Source organism: Tachysurus fulvidraco, chromosome 6 (assembly GCF_022655615.1).
Source record: "Tachysurus fulvidraco isolate hzauxx_2018 chromosome 6, HZAU_PFXX_2.0, whole genome shotgun sequence".
Lineage (NCBI taxonomy): Eukaryota > Metazoa > Chordata > Actinopteri > Siluriformes > Bagridae > Tachysurus > Tachysurus fulvidraco.
In genome coordinates, this window is record NC_062523.1 from 15,312,712 (window position 1) to 15,334,341 (window position 21,630).

Here is a 21,630-nt window from a genome sequence, read left to right on the forward strand (position 1 = left end):
AAAAAAACCAAAAAACTTCTGTTACTCTGCTTTATTGACTCAATCGATCAAAGCAAGACAGGTTAACTTAGCACTTTATATGTTTTGCCAGTAAAAAAAAAAAAACAATTTTCCTACAGTTTGTAATACAGTATGCGAATCATGACTGCTCATAACAACAAATCATATCTAGTGATATGATACTAAACAATAGCTTCATCTGAAAACACGTGTTAACAGTGCAGTGTTAAGGTATGTCTGGTTTCTCAAAAATACCTCAGTTATCCATGTTTTAATGATGTGTTTCACTGGCACTTCGGTCTATTCAGTGTGTAGGGAGAGTATGTGGGGGAGGTGGAGGTAGAGAAAGTGAAGGATATTACTTCTATTGTGTTAGTAATCAGCTGTGAACTGCCCTGCTGAGGCGTGCTGTTCCCCTGCTGCCCTAAAGATTCACATTTATACAGAAGTACTCATGCAGCACAGAGCTCCATAAATCCACCTCTGTCGCTCACATAGCAATCTAAAATGCTTTGTTTACTTTTGTGTAGAAATGAACTGGAAGCAATGTTTTGTTATGTTTTGAAATGGTTCAATCAGTTTTGTTTAAAATTCAAGTAATTGTGTATCTTTTTTACAATTTAATTAGGCAGTGATTGACAACTAGACTATTTAGCCAAAAGTAGCCAAAGTGACTATTAATTTCTGGGCTATTTACCACCTTAGTTACCACATCCTGCTCACAAACTTGTTGGTAATCCCACAACTCTAGTCAAACAAACAGACACTGGGAGAGCAGAACAAATGAAACAGACATAAATTTAATGTTTGTTGACCTCCATGTGAATACCCCATGTGTAGATTCAGCTGAGTGGAGTTCATGTTTATATGCAGCGCCTTACTACAGTTTACATCATATAGTGTAATATAATATGTAAACCTGCTTAGAAATGTTAGCAATGATAATAAGTACATCAAGAAAGAAGCATTTTTAAAAACATTTTCTGTAATAATTTTGGGGAAACATGGTCGGTTTTGTGCCAGAGGTACGTTAGAAGATTACATGAATTAGGATCTGCAAAATAATACTATATGTAATATATTGTATATTTCTATATCAAATATATAGAATTGATAATCAAAATATTATTTCTTTAAATGATTTATTTATTTATTTATTCCTTTCCAGGGAAAATGTTGTGATGTGGTAGGTCTCTAATTTCTTATGTTTGTTTGCTCATTTTGCCGCTACATTACCTACTCGTTAGACAAAAAATGTATTTACTACATTAAAAATTAATAAAATGCATAACTAAAAGCAATGTCTACTTCAACAAATAATTATTTTGTATTATTAGAAAAACCTAATACTGTTGAATACTACTAAAGGTATAACTACACCATGTTAGCATCTTCGCTAACATGGTGTTCAGGAGCTCAGTCAGAAAGCATGCACTGGTGTCCAAGTGGCCTGACATCCTCATTGTTCACAGGGCAGTTCTCCCCCCTCTCTCACTCATAAAAAAAGAAGCAGGGCTTTTGTGAAGGCAGGGCTGGCTAGATTTACAATGCTTCGTGTTGTACAAAAGAGCCTGTGCTGTCACAACACAGACAGATGTGCTACTTGGTGTGGTTTAAACAGCACTTTTTATGCAGCCACTCATGCAAAACATGAGGGGTTTAGAGTCCAGGATTTCCAGGCATTATATATTACTGCAGCAACCAAGAGCAGACATGATGGAAGCATTTCAGTGATTTTCACTTGTCCCTGATTGGAGACCCCTTTTTGGTTATAAGTATGACATTGACATAGAGGTCATAAAAACACTTCATGGGTACTATGACACCACAGTGTGGATGGTTAGCCAGTAGAATATTGTGCTCATTAATATTTAAACTAGGTTTTCAAAATCTTAGCCTGGGTGGCTTTAGTGTATGTAGTCTATACGATCTTTATAGTGTACTGTATATGATTGTGCTCTGCTAGTGGACACATTAATTACATTTTTTTGTTATTTTTTTTATATATCAACTTTCATCTAAATAAGGATACTCATATGAAACATTTCATACACTTAAAATTAGGGTGTACAACATATTGTATGATTTACTCCTATGATTTTAATGTCTATTTAAATGGGGCAATAACAAACAAAATGTCCTACAATTTCTTAATATTTTGTGCAGTCTACTGGAGTTAAACAGAATGAATAGATGCTTCAATGAGTAAAACAAAGCTCAAAACATATGAAGCTTCACCTGATGTGGTCTTTTTGTAATCTCTCTCTCTCTCTCTCTCTCTCTCTCTCTCTCTCTCTCTCTCTCTCTCTCTCTCTCTCTCTCTCTCTCTCTCTCTCTCTCTCTCTCTTTATTTTTTTAAAGAACTTCCTTTTAAAAAGAATTTGAGTGGTCTCTCTAATATCTCATATTACATGGCCACCCAGTATCTGGTTTTGCTATTGGTAAGTGGCGAGCACATCTACATCATATGTATGATAGAGATTGTTTTTGTTTGCTAGAAAAATGTCCCTTGACTATGATCAATAAAAGAGGGCCTATAGAATCAAATAAAAATTAGGTTATGACAGAAAACATTAGAGTTAATACAGCTTATGTACTGTCAGAAACTTTAAGAGTTTCTCCTCTACCATAACTTTTAAAGGTGTATGTGATTTAGCTGAATAGCCTGCCATGTACTCTAGCTTCAGAATTACAACAAAAACATTAGAAGAACTATTCCAAGAAATATCAATAATTCTAACAGCATGACAGCTATTGATTGTTGGTATCTTTATTGTCTGCAAAGCCCCCTACTGTCAGAAGTAAAATATCATGTGTGCATTTTGTCAGTCACTGTCACCTTTTGTTATTCAGTAACCTAGAGACTCTGTACCCAACAAACATCTGTCTTCTTCTATCTACAGACATGTAAATGCCTTAGCTATGGCCATCACAATGACATAATGGCTCTTTGTGGTAATTGTAAAGCGTAATGCCTGTCACTCTGCTAGTATGGAAGCTGCAGGGCTCAGTGAAGGCCACACAAATGTGTCTTACCATTTTAGCATTAATAAAAAGGGCCTACATTCAGGGATTCTATGGATATTAAAGGCTTCTTTGGGGTTCCTAAAAGTGATCTACTTAGGACATTATCTGACAGCAAAACAATCTTATAGGATTCTATATTGATCCTTTAAAGTTTCCCAAGAGGAACAAACTGAAAAAAAATGAAGCCTTAATGAATCTAGCTATAACCTAAAAAAATCACCACTTGAATTTTAGCCATTTAAATGTATGCACCTTTCTTTCAAATACAAATACATACTACGATTCCAATTACAGTGTATTATATTCTTTACTTGATAGGCACAGTAGGTCTAACCTCTTATCCTACCTAGTCATTTCCTTTTTTTCTCATGTCTGTGCCCACATATTGAGTCAGCAGTGTGCATATAACACTGTCATTGACTGTTGCACTTATTACAAGAGCGTGGGCAGCAAAGGAAGTTCAAGCAGTCATGCACCCAACATTCTATAGTTTCAAAGACCTCTCTCTCATCTCTGAAATACATGACAATAAAGTCTCACATGTTATGCCATATTTTCACTGTTGAAGAACACTGCAGTAACCTCCACAAACAGTATTTATATTGTGTTATACTGGATTCTTTATACATTAACTACATTTCTATTATTAGAAGAATTCATAGCGCACAAGTTGCATGTTTTTAATTATATGTTTCCTTACAGCCTATGTACTGCGTCTATGAATTTCTAGCTTATTTGCAATATATAAATAAAAAAAATCATGTTATTTTGATTCATGAGTTATTTGGCAATGCATCATAAACTTTGCATCACTAGGCTTTGTTGGCCCCTAACAGGTGATGCTAGATCTATAAAGGTTTTAATGAAGTATTGATCAATGATGGTTTCTTATATTTTACAAGGAATTAACTATTTATTATATCTATAATGTGGAAATAATTACTGTAATGTTATATGTGATGAAAGGGCATCATGTATAAAAGTACATGGGTCAATACTTCACAGATATACCAATATAATTTATTTCACCTCGACTTTGTTCCAATTAAAATGTAACTTCACTGTTGTCCAGTTTTAGATAGCCCACAGTTTTAAGTTGTTTAAAGTGAAGTGGTGGGACTTAAAGCAGGTGGCCAGAGTCCATATATGCTTGCAGGGCACTTTGTGTGCGGGTTTTGAGGTTTATGTGTCTAGTTGATTAGCTTCACAGTTGACTGCCTGCCATCTGTGACCCAAGTTAATGCTGATATTGCCCTAAATGTCTAAGCAGGAGAGACAGAACTAAAGGTGGTAAGAGTATATCTAGGCATATTCTTTTTAGATTTTGTGACTGAGCATATTATGTGATATGAATTAACAAAATATAATGTCCAGTTAAATTTTTAAGTTGAAATTTCACATAAAGACGTGAGCTGAACACATTTGCACTATTTTTTTTTCATACAAGAAAAATGGTTACTGAAATTAACTAAAATAGAAAAAATGCATTTGAATCTTATATTGCTTTTGAAAGTCCAACTAGACATATCGGGTTAATTCAGTAGTATATGTGTTAATTCAGCTTGATAGGCTGAGCTCAGGGAGGTGTACAGAGTTTTGCTTGAATAAAGAGATGGGGGATGGGGTCCAAGCCTGAGCCTGAGGAGGAGCTTTCTCACTAAACTAGTCAGTATAGAAGCGGAGCATAAAGCTCAGTGCGCTCCACGGGAAAAGAGCGCACACCATTCCCTACTCATACGTACATACAGTATGAATACCATGGAGATTTCTGGACTGGGGATTTCTATCAATGTGCGGAAATTTCTCCTGTTGCTATTATGGACCGGTGCATGCGCATTTAACTTGGACACAAAAAACGTGTTGAGGAAGAACGGGGATCCCAGTAGCCTCTTTGGATTCTCTCTTGCACTGCACCGGCAGCTCCAACCAGTAGATAAGAGAATGTGAGTAGTGGTGATAGTCATTCATTAAGCTTAAAGCATTGTGTATAAATAAGTTTTTTATCCATATAAGTAAGAGGCGATGGACACACTGTTGATCCCTGTAGTGCGCGCCATCAATGCACCTGCGTTGCTCTCGCTTTCTAAACTGTGTTCAAGCCTGACTTTTTCAAGAAGTTGTGGAAATGTACTGCGTTCCTGTAGGAACAGCCTGAAGGTTTTTGGTAAAGTGCAATGAAATTTTGACAAATCATGTCATAAGTTGCTAGAGATGATCAGGCTAACAAATGTGTTATGGGAAATATGACACAGATTTATTGTCTTTTATTGTCTTTAGTCAGATTTAGCCAGTGATATCCCATCTTTTTCTGGCGCAACTTCACAAAGTACATTTGAACACTTCATTAACATCATTAACTTTTACATGTTTAGGCTCTGGTGTTGGTTCTGATTTCTGGATGTGGTGCATCTAGACTGCATGGTGGTCTGATTACTGAGTTGGTGAGAGTTGGTACACAAATGTGAAATGACAGAGGGCCAACAAGACCATATTGCATTTGGGTGGGATTTAGGTAAATAGACAAACACAGACTTGTATACATTAACACTTTAACTATAACCTTTGAACTTTAGAAAGTCACTGAGTCTTATCATGGAACTGTGTGTGTGTTTAAGAAAGACTGTATTATTATTATCATGTCACTTTTAAATAAAATAGTTATGTTTTGTAAGTTAAATGATAATCCACTAATCTGAATTGTAATGATCTGGTCAAATAATGTATACTTTTAATAACTGAACTGATTGGCTTTGACTGAACAACAGGTCACACTGAACATGGAATCATGGTCGTCTTTCAAGAAGAGTTCATTATATTTATTGGTTTTATGGAGTCTTGAAATTAAGCATTAATTAAGAACTTGGTTCTCTGTCTATTACTGTAGATGTGCAGGGCATAAAGTTTGGGTTGGTACTTTATGTAGGAGTAAAATATGCAGTCCGGTGGAGTGGAATGCACAGGCTTTAGAGGATCAGTACATTGTGTGAACAAGCATGCTGTAACTGTATCTCTGGGGCCCATTCAGAATGTGGGACAGATTTTACAGCTACTTCTGTTCAATTGCCCGTTTTCTTCTTTTTTTACACAGCTAGCTACATGATAAAAACTGAACATTTAGCCTTTTTTGTCTTGTCACATGTACTTCAGGTTGGACTTTGTTACGAGTGAACTCAGGAAATAGACATTATACTCAGACTGTGCTAATGTTCCACCAACACCTTTGCCAATGTAACAGGATCAATAAATAGCCAGAAGCAAGCTTTTTATGTTAACTGTGACATAATTAGCTCTTAATAATACATGTCAGTGTTGTGTATTGTTGTATGGTACCTTCTCAGATGAACGGTCTTTTACATGGTCACATATTTGCTTTGTAATATACCTTTAATGTGATTTGGATGATTCTTTTAAAACTTGCAAGCCTGAACAGCTGCTGTTATTTTTTTGTATTGGCATTCTTGACTGCAGCTGTTTACTGTTGAACAGTAGAGTGTTTACTGTGATAAAGGAGTCTTTAAAAACTTAACAAGCTTGACCAAAAGCAGCTTCTGTTACAATTCTGTTAAAATTAAAGATTTTAAGTGTCAGTAAACTTTCTGTGACAGTATAGTGAACTATAAATGTAGCATTCATTCATTTCACTAAGAACTCTGTGGCTTGAGCTCACTGAGACAGCTGTTATATTTTTGCCTTTTTGTCTGCACAGAAATGGAGAATGAATGTTGTCTAATGAATGCAATGAACTTGTGCTTATAGTAAAAAACATTGGTAGAGTTATTACCAAATTGTATTTGGGGAAAGTGATATAGCTCAACCAGCTGCTGTAGTCCATCTGCCTGTAAGAAAACAGCTCTATGCAGTGTAAGAAGCCCAAACACAAGACACACACAATTCAACACGTTTCATCAATATTTGTTTCTATCTATTCACTTAATAGTTCAGCACTAATGTATATTAACAATTTTGTAGCCAAAGTTAAGAATTTGCTCTGACATTGTTGGGGACCCCCTCAAAAAAAATGAGGACACAGCTGTGGATGATATAGCCAAGCTGTTACAACATGACTATGTCAATCTAATGTATGTTTTCTAGCAGTTATTCTTGATACTGCATTAAATCATTGCATTAGAATTATACCATTTCAAACAGCATTACAGTGACATTTGTTTCAGCATGTTATGGTGGTTGGAGATTCCAGTATGCATTACTAAGTTATAAAAGGCTCTCTACTTAAACTGTATAACAAGTTACTAAAGCTAAGGAATTAATGATTATAAATGAGCAGTATGCTTGGGTGAATTCCTGTCTTTCAGGTCTCAGGTTTCAGGTCTTATATATTTTTAAAAACATGTTTGTATGGAATATTAACTTCTCTGCAAAGCTCATGTGGCCATAAATATCTGGGTGTGTTTGGGTGTAAGGTTGTGATTTGCTTGTCTAATAAAACTCTACATTCACATTGGAAGTATTTTATAATTCTTAGCTTATAAAAAATATGATTGAGAGAGATTCCTAGAATAAGGAAGTATGGGTCTATGGACTGTCCAGTAATGAGTCTGTACGTAAAATGTTGGACAATAACGATAATCCTTTGATTAGCATGAAGTCCCTCATTCATGCTTAAGGATGACTGGGCCAGTAACGATCCTGTGTAGCATTCTGTGGTTCTCACAGCTTAGCTGCCCACTCATCTGAATGAACACATGCCGCAAAAGCAGATTAGGGGGCTCTGAGTTCACTGATAAAAAGAGGAGATTTCTCTCCACTATAATGACTAGCCTGTTTCCAGCGTGTTGAGATATTTGGTAGACCTAAGTTTGCGAGTAAATGCCGAGTAAATGCCAATGTTGTCCCTCAGTGACATGTTAAATTCAACAAGTGTTTCTAAGAGTTGGAGTAGTACATGCTCTCTTTTGGCAAACCAACAGCTTCCTTTTTCTCCTGGAAATTAACAGATGGAAATAAACAGAAGTAAGCTGAAATAAAACGTGTGTGTATATGTGTGTGTGTGTGTGTGTATAAACACACATATACATACATATTATAAACCAGGATATATAAAGCAGACTTTGACTTCTTATTGACTTATTATCCCTTTTCACCAATATGAGAGTTTACCACAAACATCTTCTGTAAAATATCTTTTAACAGTAGCTCTTTCAAACTCTGGGTTCATTTTGAACACTTGCTTTATTTCCACACTTCTCATTTCCTTATGTATTCATTTTGTGCTTTAGTCTACAGAGACATTGCCTGGAAAAAGTGAGCCTACAGGCACGTTCACTCTTGTTGCTTGGTCCCTATTCTGCTTGCTACATGCAGTGATTTTATGAAAGTCTGTCTTGCCAGTGGCATTACGGGAAAGGTTTTGGTAGAATAAGTCACTCTGTAATTATAATGAGTTATGTGTTAATTTAAACTGTGGGCCAACACACTAGAGGGTCACTGGTAAAATAGTGTCACTCTGCCTGACTTACAAGCTGAGCTTGTTGATGTGAGCCATTTTTCGAAGAGTTTATGCAATTAAAGCACACCGTATATTCTTGCCTGCTTGCATGAACAGATGCTTTTTGAAAGTGTGAAGAAGTGTGTGTCTGATCTGTTCTTTCTTTGTACAAGGAAGTTAGAGCATACAGAGGAAGAGAAACTAGGGAAAACAGAGGAAATATATGATCAAATGAGCATTGTTTATTTGTGTGCTGTGTCTTTTTTATCCCAGTGTGATGACTGGGGAGTACATAAATAATTAACCCAGCCCATCTGCTTGAAGGGGGCAGGAGACAGGCAGCTGGTATAATTTGTCATCCATCCTTATCATCACACAATAACCTCTTGCGTTTTCTAATTCAAATATTGGAAAGTGTTTGAATATGGATCACTGTTCTGATAGTAATCTTGAGGCAGAGTGGCACTTTGCACGAAAAGTAAATTTGGAAGATATAGAATCTATTGTCTATTACTTTATGTAGCATTAACCTATATGCTTTCCGTACATATTAGTAAATATCACAATGCAATTAAGCTTGTATTTAATATCTTATATGCATTTTTATAGACTTCTTATTGGAGCTCCCAGGGCTAAAGCTTTATCCAATCAGGGTGCGAACATCACTGGGGGTTTGTACAGCTGTGACATCACCACTCAAATGGATGACTGCAATCGGATTGAGTTCGACAATGATGGTTAGTGGTGAAATTTTGGATTGACACATTTTCGCAAAAAATATGATGGTGGCCCTTAAATTACAAATACAAGCTGTTACATAAAAAAGGTTATTAAATTGATACATAAGGAAGCTGATGTGAAATTTTAAATGACATTCTATTACATTTATTTGTGAAATATTTAAGTTTCTGTGTATAATGACAATTGAGTAAAATTGTACTTTTTCTACCGCTTGTAATTGTACTGCATATTCATTTTATCATCTTACTAACTACTAGATGAAATAGGACAAACACACTCATACTGTCCACAAAGTATAGCAACTTAAGCATTGCATTGTTTTGAGTAATTTGGTAAAATTGTGTTTTTATTATTACGTTGTTAGCTGATCTTCGTGTGGAGAGTAAAGAGAATCAGTGGATGGGGGTCACTGTGCAGAGTCAGGGACCAGGAGGAAAGATTGTGGTAAGCCTCACTGTCACAATAAGAATATAAAATTTTATCTAGTTCCTACTGTGGTACCAATTGGAAGGTTGTGAGTTCAATTCCTACATCCACCATAGGATATGGCATGGATAAGGGCATCTGCTAGATGTAATGTGAATAAAGCATATGCAAATTATATATTTGTAGAAGGTATAAGTTGGTTGTCTTCTCCATTTCTTTGGCAGACCTGTGCTCACCGGTACCAGCGACGTCTATTTGTGAACACACCACAGGAGTCTCGGGATATTACTGGCCGCTGCTATGTACTCAGTCAGGATTTCAGCATTGATGGCCAGTCAGATGAAGATGGTGGCAACTGGAAATTCTGTGAAGGTCGTGCCAGGGGTCACGAGAGGTTTGGTGCCTGTCAGCAAGGTCTGGCTGCAACGTTCACCAATGACTATCATTACGTCATCTTTGGAGCACCAGGAGCTTATAACTGGAAAGGTATAGATGTTTATTGACTGAGTTAGCATGGTTTAAAATGAAGATTTTATGAATTGTTAGATCTTCCATCTTGGGTTCTGTTCTCATGGAGCAGTTTGTAAGTGAACAACATAGTGACACTTTTCAGTTTCTTTCCTGAGGGATCATGACACTGGGCACAACGTGGGAGAATTTACTCCAGATGGGTTGCCTGCATATTCTGTTGTGTTCACAACCAGAAAACCATAATAGTCTTCTGTCATACACTCTTAAACAGTTTTAGTATAAATGTATTATTATTTTAGTTAAACAATTCAGAATGTAAGTGCTAATATTTCTCAGCACATTTTATAGCATGAGCATATGTGAGACAAGAATATCCATAATGTATTCTTCAGTGATTGGGTTCATCTTCATTTTCTTGGAGCAGAGGTTTTGGGTTTATTTAGCTATACCTTCCAGCTTTGAACTCGTTTCCTCTCATGTCCATTTCATACTCACAGGAATTGTACGAGTGGAGCAGAAAAACAACACTCTCCTGGAAATGGGCTTTTATGATGACGGCCCATATGAGGTTGGGGATGAAAGCCGTTTGGATCCAGAGCTGGTGCCTGTACCTGCTAACAGTTACTTAGGTGGGTTTGAATGGTACTTGCTGAGCATTACTTGTCTTTGTACAGTATATTTGTGTCTTTTATCATGTATGTATTGTTCATTAAGTTCTTAAAATCTACAAAGGATTTGAATACATTTAATATAATATTTAATATTTTTATTTCTCACAAATAACATGTATAACATTAACTCATTTTCCAAATTAAATGGCTATTTTGAGTTAATGATTTAAGTTGCTATAAAAATATTTTATTCTGGATTTTTTGTTCACCCACAAAAATCAAATCCTGCAACTTTTTAAATGTTACAATTAATTCATCACATTCAAAATTGTTCCTGTGAACAGAGTGTAATCACCCACTTCAGGTGAAATCTTACGCATTATCATTGCATTTGTGACTATTGCAGTTATTAATTTTCTGATATTGCAAACAGTAGATTAATAAATAGCAATTGCAATAAACTACTTTTATGGCCTGAAATAATCTTTTTATGTTGTCTCTTTTGCACACCATTTCACTCTTATTCATTATACTATATAAAGATTTATTTTAAGAAGCAATTAAATCATCAGGCCACCACTTATTTATGTCTATGTAATGTGTATATTATCAAAAAGAACAAGATGTACTGTAGACGTTCTTAAAAATATCTGGAATTTCTCTCCCAAGGTTTCTCTCTGGATTCTGGCCACAACATTACTGAGAAGGGCAAACTGATTGTGGTGTCTGGAGCTCCAAGAGCCAATCACAGTGGAGCAGTGGTGCTGCTGAGGAAGGAGGGAGAAGTGTCCACAATGCTGTCGCCTGAGTATGTGCTAGAAGGACCAGGACTTGCCTCTTCATTTGGATATGACGTTGCAGTTGTGGATCTCAATGGAGACGGGTAAGGCGCTCAGCTAGAATCGTCTTATGCTTTCAAGACAGTAACATAATGCAATAAGACCAAGACACAAATAGCTAAAAAAGAATTTGTCACTTTCTCTTCTGTCTTTGGGTTGTTTTCTATTTGGCCTCCAGAGTTTTTTCATGGGTGGATCAGTGGTGCAGCAGATACCCCCTAACAGGGTCTACAATTCAATCCCGAACTGGAGTTACTCTCTAGGTAGAGTTTTGCATCCAGGGTGAACCCACACCTCACAGCTAGTGTTCCCATGATTCTGAATTCACCATGAGTCTGTCCAGAATAAAGCATTTAATGAAGCAAACTTGTTCTCCATGTCAGATTATACAATAAGGAGCCTCTAATGACATAACCATTGATTAAAGGAAATTAGCATCTTCTTGTTACATCAGCATTGCACATGTTACATGTTCAATCAGCGTCATCAGGATTGTGTAGTAAAAGGGCTTGTCTAAACAGGAACCTGTCTTTGGAGTGATGTTATGTCTAGTGAAAGAAGGGAAAGAAAAAGAAATCGAGTTTGGAGTTGTTTATAGTTGTTAAAGAGAGATTGTTCCTGCTGCTACAATTTAACAAAACATTTTTAAGTTAGGGTGCTTTCACATCTATAGTTCGGTTCATTCGGTCCGGACCAAAAGCAAATAAATGATACATTGTAGCTTTTTAGCAGTTTTGGTTCCTTTTCACACCACACTGATCGTTCTGTTCCGCACCAGTTGAAACGAACCAAAATGCAGTCATGTGATAACATCCACATCACTCATTGGCTACATGTCTTTGAGCGTATTTCCTAAACTGCTTCTCGATTGGTCAGAATAAACGTGCGGGAAATTCCAACGAAACTCCGGAAGTAAACAAAAAGAGGAAAATACAGCACACACCATGGAGAGACGACTGCGCGCTGCAGTTATGCTCGTGGTTGTAATCTACTACATCGCTTGTATACAGCACTGTGGTCCCAAGTATTTTGTCCAGGTCATCGTACCAGGGGAACTTGTCTGTCTTTGTCGTTATCCGAGCTGCCTGTTTTATTAAGTGCATCCCGCACTTGGATGTACTGCTGGCGGAGTTTTTTCACCTTAACCCGGCACTGCTCCACAGACCTATGAAACCCCCTGTCGTCTGAGCTAAATAAAGAGAAAACTGCGCAATACTTTTTGCAGTTAGGTGTGTTTGATCTCGGATCGTGTTCTCACCACAAACGAACCGCTCCAGAGTTCGTTTGAAAGCATAGAGACCACCTCTTCAAGGAAGCATTGGGTATGAGGTACTTCTCAAGAAGGCCCTGGGTGAACAAAGAAAAGAAACTTGGTGTCATAACAATGATGTTGAAATCAGACAATTCCGCTTTTGGTGCGCACCAGAGTTCGATTGCTGCATTCTCACCTGCCCAAACGAACCGCACCAAATGAGCAATCGAACTCTGGTACGATTCAACTGAACTAAACAAGGCAGATGTGAAAGCACCCTTAAATCCTATATTTTGCCATCCATCCATAGGATCCATGAATCCTATGCCTTCCTTCTTTCAGTACATTTTAGACAATTAACACAGAGCTACTCACAGGTAGAGTGTAATAAAAACATTTTTGGTGATGGACAGTGACAGTAAATTGGTATCACTTCATGTGCATTATCTAAAACTACCTCATGATGTGTGATTTTGGTAGGAGACATCAAAATCAGGCAAGAAATCATACAAAGCCAGTTTTCAGTGAACCAGGAAGCAATAATCAAACTATTAAGGAGGGAATATGGAAACATTAACTTCCAAATGTTTCAATGATATGATCACATCCTCAAGCTGCATTGAATCACATGCTCATTGAAATAAACCACGTTTGCTTAGTAGTGTCCTGAGATGGCTTGTTTTTCTCTTCACGTGATTGTGATTACTTTGTTCACACCTGCGCAAACAAAGTGTACCAAGAAGCAAACAAACCAAGATTCAATTTAAATAGACTACATACTGTTAAATAAAAAGCTGCCATAGACATGACAGGTTGCACTAGTACATTCATATGAGATTGTGTGTGTGTGTGTGTATTACTCCAGATGGCAGGACATTGTAGTGGGAGCTCCTCAGTTCTTCCAGAGAGATGGTGAGGTAGGAGGAGCAGTGTATGTCTACCTCAACAAGGCCGGAAAGTGGAGCTCCGTCGTCCCCACCCGTCTCAATGGAACTAAAGACTCAATGTTTGGACTGGCGGTGGAGAATATTGGTGACATTAATCTGGATTCCTATGAAGGTGGGAGCATTTCATACTCTTGATATATTGGGGTGATGTTCATGAGTATCATGAATAATATGGCCACATTTACGTGCGTAATGCAAAATGTGAGAGATTTGATTTTAAGAAAACAAGAAAGTTTTTTAGAATGTTTTATGTGTATGCTCATTTTGTGTATGGTAACTGATTAGTTGGATGGTGTGGACCCATTATCTAAAACAAAACAGCGCAGTTCTGACAATGGTGCTTGCTTCAAATCACAGGTTTATATTAATGCATATTAAAACTGACTGGTGCATCACATAAAAATTTAATTATTATAATAGAAGCAAGTAAGACATTGGCTATATGTCCCCAAAATACATATGTTACTTACATTTATGCTCCTGCATTATGTCATTATGTATTACAGTATGTGTTATGTTTTGTTGGTTCTGTAGTACGTTTGTGAGCAAGTTTATATTAAATGCGGATATTGTGACTCTTTTTTCTGCCATCACTAATTGGCCCTTGTCTCTGCCAGATATTGCAGTTGGTGCTCCTTATGCAGATGCAGGTTCTGGCAGAGTGTATGTCTATCATGGATCAGCTTCTGGCATAAACACCAAACCAGCTCAGGTAAAGAGTTATTTTCCTCTTTTGTTTTTCTTCTCTGGATCTCTGCCCTCTGATTCTGCTGCCTCTCTCTATTCTGCTTTGTATGAGCATTCATAATGGATAACATCCGAGAGAGTGACACATCATTACTATGATTAAAAAACAGAGAGATGGACAATCTTGAGCAATTTTGAAAATTTTTGTAATGACGTGTAAATATAGCTTTAATACTGCACTTTTGTACTTATAACAGATTCTGGAAGGTAAACCTCATGGTATGCACATGTTTGGCTATTCATTGGCTGGGAACATGGACTTGGACTACAATTCCTACCCAGATCTTGCTGTAGGATCTCTGTCTGATGCAGTGTTTGTATACAGGTATGAATATATTCTTCACAAATAATCACTCATTGACTTCTTCTCACAAGCAAAACTGAAACTGAATCAAATTCGATTAAATTAAGGGCCAGACCTGTCATCAATGTAAAGAAGGAAATCAAGGTTACACCAAAGGAAATTGACCTGACAAAGAAAACGTGTGGAAACAGTATTTGGTGAGATACTTAGCTGTTACTTGTTGTTAAATTATAAGTGTGCATAATACAAATCATAACATTTTACTTATTCCATATTAATAAAAAATACTGTTACTGTTCACTTCCTTTGTAACGAGTATTTATGGAATTTGTTATTTACAGTTTAAATGTTGAAGTCTGCTTTACCTATAAAGCAAATCCTGTGACTTACAGCCCCAAACTGAGTAAGTCAGACTTCTGCTTATAGTTCCAATGCAGTTGCTTTTAAATCCTTTTGAATCCTCACCTAATACATTCACCATTCCTTACTAACTGCAAATGTTTATTGATTTTATTTGAGTTTATTGTTTGAATGTCTCAATTTCATGGATTCCTAAAGTGCATCATGAGCTAATGCAACACTAAAGCACAAATGTTATCTGTTTGTCCATGCAGCCATTTCGTACATGCTTGAGACAGAATCACAACGCAGAAAGCAGGGTTTGCACTCTAGAGTGTCGTTCCTGGATAAAAAGCCAACGGATCAAGACTTCCAGTCTACAGGCACTTTAGAGCTGAAAGGGCAGAACAAGAAAAATTGTCTCAAAGTCCAACTCCGACTGCAGGTACTTGCTGCATATGATCAACGAGACCCATAAAAATTCAAACACAGTTATATTAAGCATGCTTTTCTAAACAAGGTGCATATTTTCTAGTATATTTACAGTAACTCATATTCTTGTTTCTATTATTTTGTAAAATCTGGATTATCAGGTATGTTTTCCGGTCTCAGACCATCACAAATAGTCATCATTAAATAAGAGAGTAAGAGGACTGGACATTTTAGGAAAATAATCATCAAAGGGAATGCTGTGATGTGGCCCGGTCCAATGTTGTTACCTCCCCAAAGTGGACTATATGCCAACACTATATCCCAAAGTGTTTTATCCATCTTACGCAGCAATTACAGCAACGGTGGCAAAATAACAAATAAACAACTCCTTTCAGAAAACATATCAATTGTGACATGATTTTGAGGTCTGTTTATAAGGAGAGTTTATAATATGAGTTGCTGTGTAAGTTGTTACTATGGAAACCACAACATATTAAAACATGCACATAGAAACCGCGATGTGTGCACTATTGTCAGAGCTGCGGTTACAGGAAATGAAACAACAGCATGTGAGCAGTCATAACTGAGCATTCAGCAGGTGTAAAGACCTTTAAAAGAAATTGTTTTGACAAAAAATAATCTTTAGTCCATCAGCACAACACTTTTGAGTGTATGTATTTCCTCAGAACAATGATGCTTATGTTGCTCTTAAAGCACTTCCAGTTTAATATTAAGTATTGAAGTCTAACTTGTGACTGATTTGATGAAAGCAAAAATAAAATGTGCAAGCTTCATGATTCGATGAATGTTGAAATCATCTTATCATCGTTCTAAGGAGAACATCAAAGACAAGCTGAGAGCTATCCCCATCGAGATGTCCTGTGCCATTGGGAGCGCTAGGAGAGGGAAAAGTCCAAGCACACTACCAGAGTTGGTGCCTGTGATGGACTCCAAAATACCAAGCAAGACCAGCACTGAGGTACTGTAATTCAATTCAATTCAGTTTAATTTGCATAGCCATGTTAATAATTCACATTGTCTCAAAGCAGTTTCACAGAAGTAAAGAAACAGAATAAAGCTATAAAAAATAAAACAGACTGTACTTATACAAATATTTACTTGCATAAACATATCCTACAAAAACAGTAACAACAGCTTATCTTAGTAAAAGATGCAGTGTATGATAAATTCCGCGTTTTATGTGATAATAACAAGCAGCTTAAATAAACTCATCACAAAGAGATTATACATGAGGGAGAAAACAAGAAGTGAGCTTATAATAAAGGAATTTGTTATGATACCTTATAAATAGTTTAGTTGTATTTACTCACTCACAACATGATTAATATGACACATTTGAAAGAGTGTCTAATCATAGCACCTCTTTTTCATGTCTCAGGTGAACTTCCTAAAAGAGGGGTGTGGATCTGACAACATATGCCAGAGTAACCTGCAGCTCCAATACAGATTCTGTTACAGAGAATCCAACCAGGACATATTTCCTCCATTACCTATGTAAGTGTCACAGTAAGTGGAAATTAACCACATACAGTCTTCATGTACGTGGTTTATGTGCTTCAGTCTACATCTCGCTGTATGCCTGTGAGTTATTTCAGGGTTTCATGCATATTTTGTTTTTTGGAACAGGCAGAATGGTATTTCTGTGGTGTCTCTGAGTGACCAAAAGGACATTGCTCTGGAGATATCAGTGAAGAATAGGAATGGAGATGATGCTCATGAAGCCAAACTAATGGGATGGTTTGGTGATTCGCTTTCATACTCTGGATTCAGGTCTCAGAAAACTACAGTGAGTAGCAAAGACACAAGGCTTCGTTCAGTAAAGCCTTTTGGTTTTGTAAAGCTGTTCATATCTATAATATCTAGAATAAAATCAGAACAACAAAATGAAATCATTAAAGTGTGAGACATTAACTCACATTTTTACTTTCATTAGGACAAGCATGTGATCTGTGCAGCCAACCAGAATGGTTCACAAGTAGACTGTGAACTGGGAAACCCATTCAAAAGAGATTCTGAGGTAGGATTTTATACTCAAGGTGTTGCAAGTGATGCAATGAGTTGCAACTCAAACATAGTTTCCTTCATCCTGTACTTTTACTGAAAAATATGCTACTTATGTTTAGATCACTTTTTACATTATCCTGAGCACTGCAAGGATCTCCCTCCAAACCACCGAGGTTGTGGTTGAGCTCCAGCTAGAGACGTAAGTTGGTTCCTGCAAAAAACCCCAAAAAAACCAACCAAACAAAAAAAAAACCAATTAATTTATTTTTCTGTTAGTTTCTAATTCTTTATTATTATTATTTTTTCTAACAGAACGAGTTTGCAGGGTGGTTTAGAGAAAGTGAGGGCTAAAGCTAAAGTTGTAATCGAACTTCTGCTTTCAGTGCAAGGGTAATGTTTCATCATCACCTCTTCAGCCTGACATACTAACTGTCTTCTTAATATAAATTAAAGACTTTTACCTTCTGTATTTTGTTATGTTATTATACACTTATTGCATTTTATAATGAATTATTTGTGATGAATTAGGGTTGCCAAGCCCTCACAGGTGTATTTTGGAGGGAATGTTAGAGGAGAGAGCGCCATGAATTCAGAGGAAGAAGTTGGAAGTTTGATTGAATATGAATTTAGGGTAAATATGCCATTTGATCTGATAATCTAATAATAAATGGCAATGCCTATACTCATTTACTCAAAGGAAACAATACAAAATCTAATGGCAAAATATAAAAATGACCATGAAAAATGGAATGTTTGGGCTGCAGGTAATGAATTTAGGCAAGCCACTGAAGTCTTATGGCACAGCCTCCATTAATATCCAGTGGCCTAAAGAAAGTGCTGTGGGGAAATGGCTTCTGTACCTGGTGAAGATCACTTCGAAAGGGCTTGAGAAGATCAGCTGTTCACCAGAAAATGAGATCAACCCAAATGGCCTAATTGAAGTATTTCATCCTCACTATTCTTCTATATGCTTATACATTTCCCACATGTAACAGTTTTATTAAGTGGAAGTCATTTGTATTTAGGTCCTGCTTCACATGATTAATAAACAAAGCTGCACTAATCCTCTATTTATTAGTATGATCATATACTGGACATGTTTTTTTATAATATTCTATAAGTATACTCTATCACATAAAGCTATAGTTTCCCTGTATCTTACTGTATACTTTATACTGAGCATTGTCTTGTTCAGGGATCCACTTTTTCCAGAAGGAGGCGTCACACAGAGCCAAGCAGGATATCTGAAGAGACTAAAACATCTCTTTTTACAGATAAAAGGAAACACAAAACCCTGGTAAATGAATTCTTCTTCTTCTTTCTCCTTTCTTCTTGTGTAAAGATTGCTAATTGTATATAATTGTACATTTTCTAAGTCATGTGCTGGGGATGCCAAATGTGTGGACATCAAGTGCCCTCTACAGGGATTGGACAGTAGTGCTCACATTGTACTGAGGTCTCGCCTTTGGAATACGACTTTCCTTGAAGTAAGTAAAATAGCATTTATAATAATTTCAATACAAAAGATACATTTGTGTACTTTGCAAATAAAACAGTAAAATTCCCTGTTTTTTTCTACAACAGGATTATGCCTCATATAATTATCTTGACTTGATAGTAAAAGCCTCAATCAGTCTTGATGTTTCTGCAAAGAACATTGTGCTGAAGAATCCTGAGACACAGGTATGCTGGCCAATGTTCATAGGATGCATGTTAGACCGGCTTAAGACCCCTTCCAATTATAATAACCATTAGAAAATGCTTCATGACATATTGTAATGTATCATAAAGTTTGCATCATGAGTAATGTTTGATTTTCTATGCTCTGAAAGGTGAGATTGACGATCTTCCCAGAAAATACAGTGGCTCACTATGGTGGAGTGCCGTGGTGGATAATTCTGGTGGCTGTATTAGCAGGAATACTGATGCTTGCTCTGCTAGTGCTTCTACTCTGGAAGGTAAGCCTATAAAACTGAACAGTCTGCAATTTTTTAAAAATCTATCTTGTTTTTGATCCAAATCCAGGTCAACTATTTCCAGAAATTAATCATTTGGTCAACAACCATATTCAAATTAAATTATTCGTTTTTAAAGAAATCAGGTTTAAATGTATAACAAGTGTTCTGTCAAAAAACACAAGCTTTACCATCAGTTACTTTCAGTGATCACTCACCTTGCTCCCTCTGTAGTGTGGTTTCTTCAAGCGTGCCCAAAAAGACCAATATGACGCAGCGTATCACAAAGCTGAGATCCATGCTCAGCCCTCAGACACAGACAAGCTCTCAACTGAGGCCTAGAGGCCTTCACCTGGGTAAAATACACAAGGTCACCATGGTGTCCCAGTGTGATGTGGCATACAGCTTTAACATTTTAATCACTAACGCAGCTTTTGGCTTGTCAAAAGAGAAAAGAAAGAGCAAAGTGCTTTCTTATGAACAGAGTTGCCTCACTTTTCAATGTTGTGTGAAGTTTGTATTCTGTAATAATTATTTCTTTCTGCCTTCCACTCACTGCCTTGTTGCATTTCCTCTCTCCGCAGCAGTCTAACTTGTCTGTCATTCCTTCATTACGGTTTCACTTGCTGGATGTCCTACTCTATACACTATACACTTGTCAAGCATGCTCTTTCAATATCGCTCACTCTAGAAACTCGATTCAAAACTTCAAACCTCTGAAAAATCACTAACATTATACTGACATTTCAAACTGTGTCTTTTTCTTTGCATTGTCTATCAGTGTGGATTTTTCAAACGTTCCAAGTATGATGACAGCATTCCTAAGTACCATGCTGTGAGGATCCGTAAGGAGACGCGACACTTTACAGATGAAAGCATCATGTTTGACCCATTTGAGAAGAAGCAGTGGATGACTATATGGAGTGAGAATGAAAGTTACTCCTGAGACTTTTGCCTCACTTATGTGAGAGACTATAGGACCTTCTGGAGTCCACTAAATAAAACAGAGCCCGCATTCAGGACTTTGCACAGTCTGTGTTGTTACAATAAAGAAACACTCCTTTCATGCACTGGTTTGTAACGCAACAATGGTGGCAAGTCTTAAAATAACGAGCAATTGATAAGTTTAATTTAGGGATATGTTTTCTTTGATATTTGTATTGGGACCTGCCTATTTGTACAATTCTGGATGATTACTGGACTACTGTAACTGATTTTAAACCTGTACATATTGAAATGTACTTGCATAGTGCTTATTTATTTTCTGTATTATTTAATTAGCCAAAGGTTCTCCAGGTTCTTTCTAAAAAAAATGTGAAGTCAAGCAAATTATAAGGATAACAAAACCTGATGTGCACAATGCATGAAAGCAATCTAGCACACTGTATGGCAGGGCTTAATATTTTGGGACTCATTGCTCATATTTTTGTATATACTATATGTGAGTTTTACTGTTAAGTAGATATTAGGTCAGAAACACTTGTGCAGATGTCGTTAGTAACTGCACAGGTAAACTGAATATTGGGACCAAGAAGAGAAGATATAAAATAAGTGCAAAAGTACTTATGCAAGAATACACTGTCTATTGACTTCTATGAGTTTCAGAGCAGGGACTTTATTATGTATGTTCATTGAACAGATTGTTTAATCAGTATTGTGTAGAAGTAAATCAGACTCACTGGAACATTAAGCTGAATTCAAAATATGTAAAAGAATAAGATGCTTAATTTGTTAAATAAAGATTAAAAAACGACGTAGGATTTTTAAACAGTTTTTTCGTTCTAATCTATAGTACAGATTCAAATTCACTTCCTGTAGCCTGCATACATATACATGATTACACAAAGTGTTCAGAAATATATGTACACACTAATGCTAATTAGATGGATTACATCTTTCTCGTTGACTCACGGAGGACTGAAGGTCCATGAAATTTAGGTATAAATAGTATAAAAAGTGAAACCTGAGTGTATTTTTTTTTCTAAGCCTTGCACTGTAATTGAATGTGTACTACAGTGGAAAATATAATAAAAACTTTTTTTTGTATGTCGGGTTGAGGTTTTGACAT

The 21,630-nt window shown here is 36.6% G+C and overlaps 1 protein-coding gene across 2 annotated transcripts; it reads left to right on the top strand.

The window, feature by feature from the left end:
- Window positions 1-4,683: 4,683 nt before the first annotated feature.
- Window positions 4,684-21,608, top strand: itga6a (integrin, alpha 6a). 2 transcript variants are annotated; one of them, XM_027164839.2, is made up of 26 exons: window positions 4,685-4,970; window positions 9,083-9,210; window positions 9,579-9,658; window positions 9,865-10,126; window positions 10,609-10,740; window positions 11,392-11,605; window positions 13,679-13,872; window positions 14,378-14,472; window positions 14,705-14,832; window positions 14,919-15,008; window positions 15,153-15,214; window positions 15,426-15,595; window positions 16,418-16,561; window positions 16,982-17,097; window positions 17,230-17,389; window positions 17,537-17,620; window positions 17,727-17,806; window positions 17,920-17,997; window positions 18,136-18,238; window positions 18,372-18,548; window positions 18,803-18,904; window positions 18,984-19,094; window positions 19,192-19,290; window positions 19,440-19,565; window positions 19,797-19,918; window positions 20,344-20,481. In XM_027164839.2, the coding sequence occupies exons 1-25, from the start codon at window positions 4,777-4,779 to the stop codon at window positions 19,902-19,904; spliced, it is 3,237 nt and encodes a 1,078-aa protein (XP_027020640.1). In that variant the 5' UTR covers window positions 4,685-4,776; the 3' UTR covers window positions 19,905-19,918; window positions 20,344-20,481. The 2 variants fall into 2 exon arrangements, with proteins under 2 accessions (XP_027020639.1, XP_027020640.1); XM_027164838.2 differs by lacking the exon at window positions 19,797-19,918 and having other exon boundaries at window positions 4,684-4,970; window positions 20,344-21,608.
- Window positions 21,609-21,630: the final 22 nt, after the last annotated feature.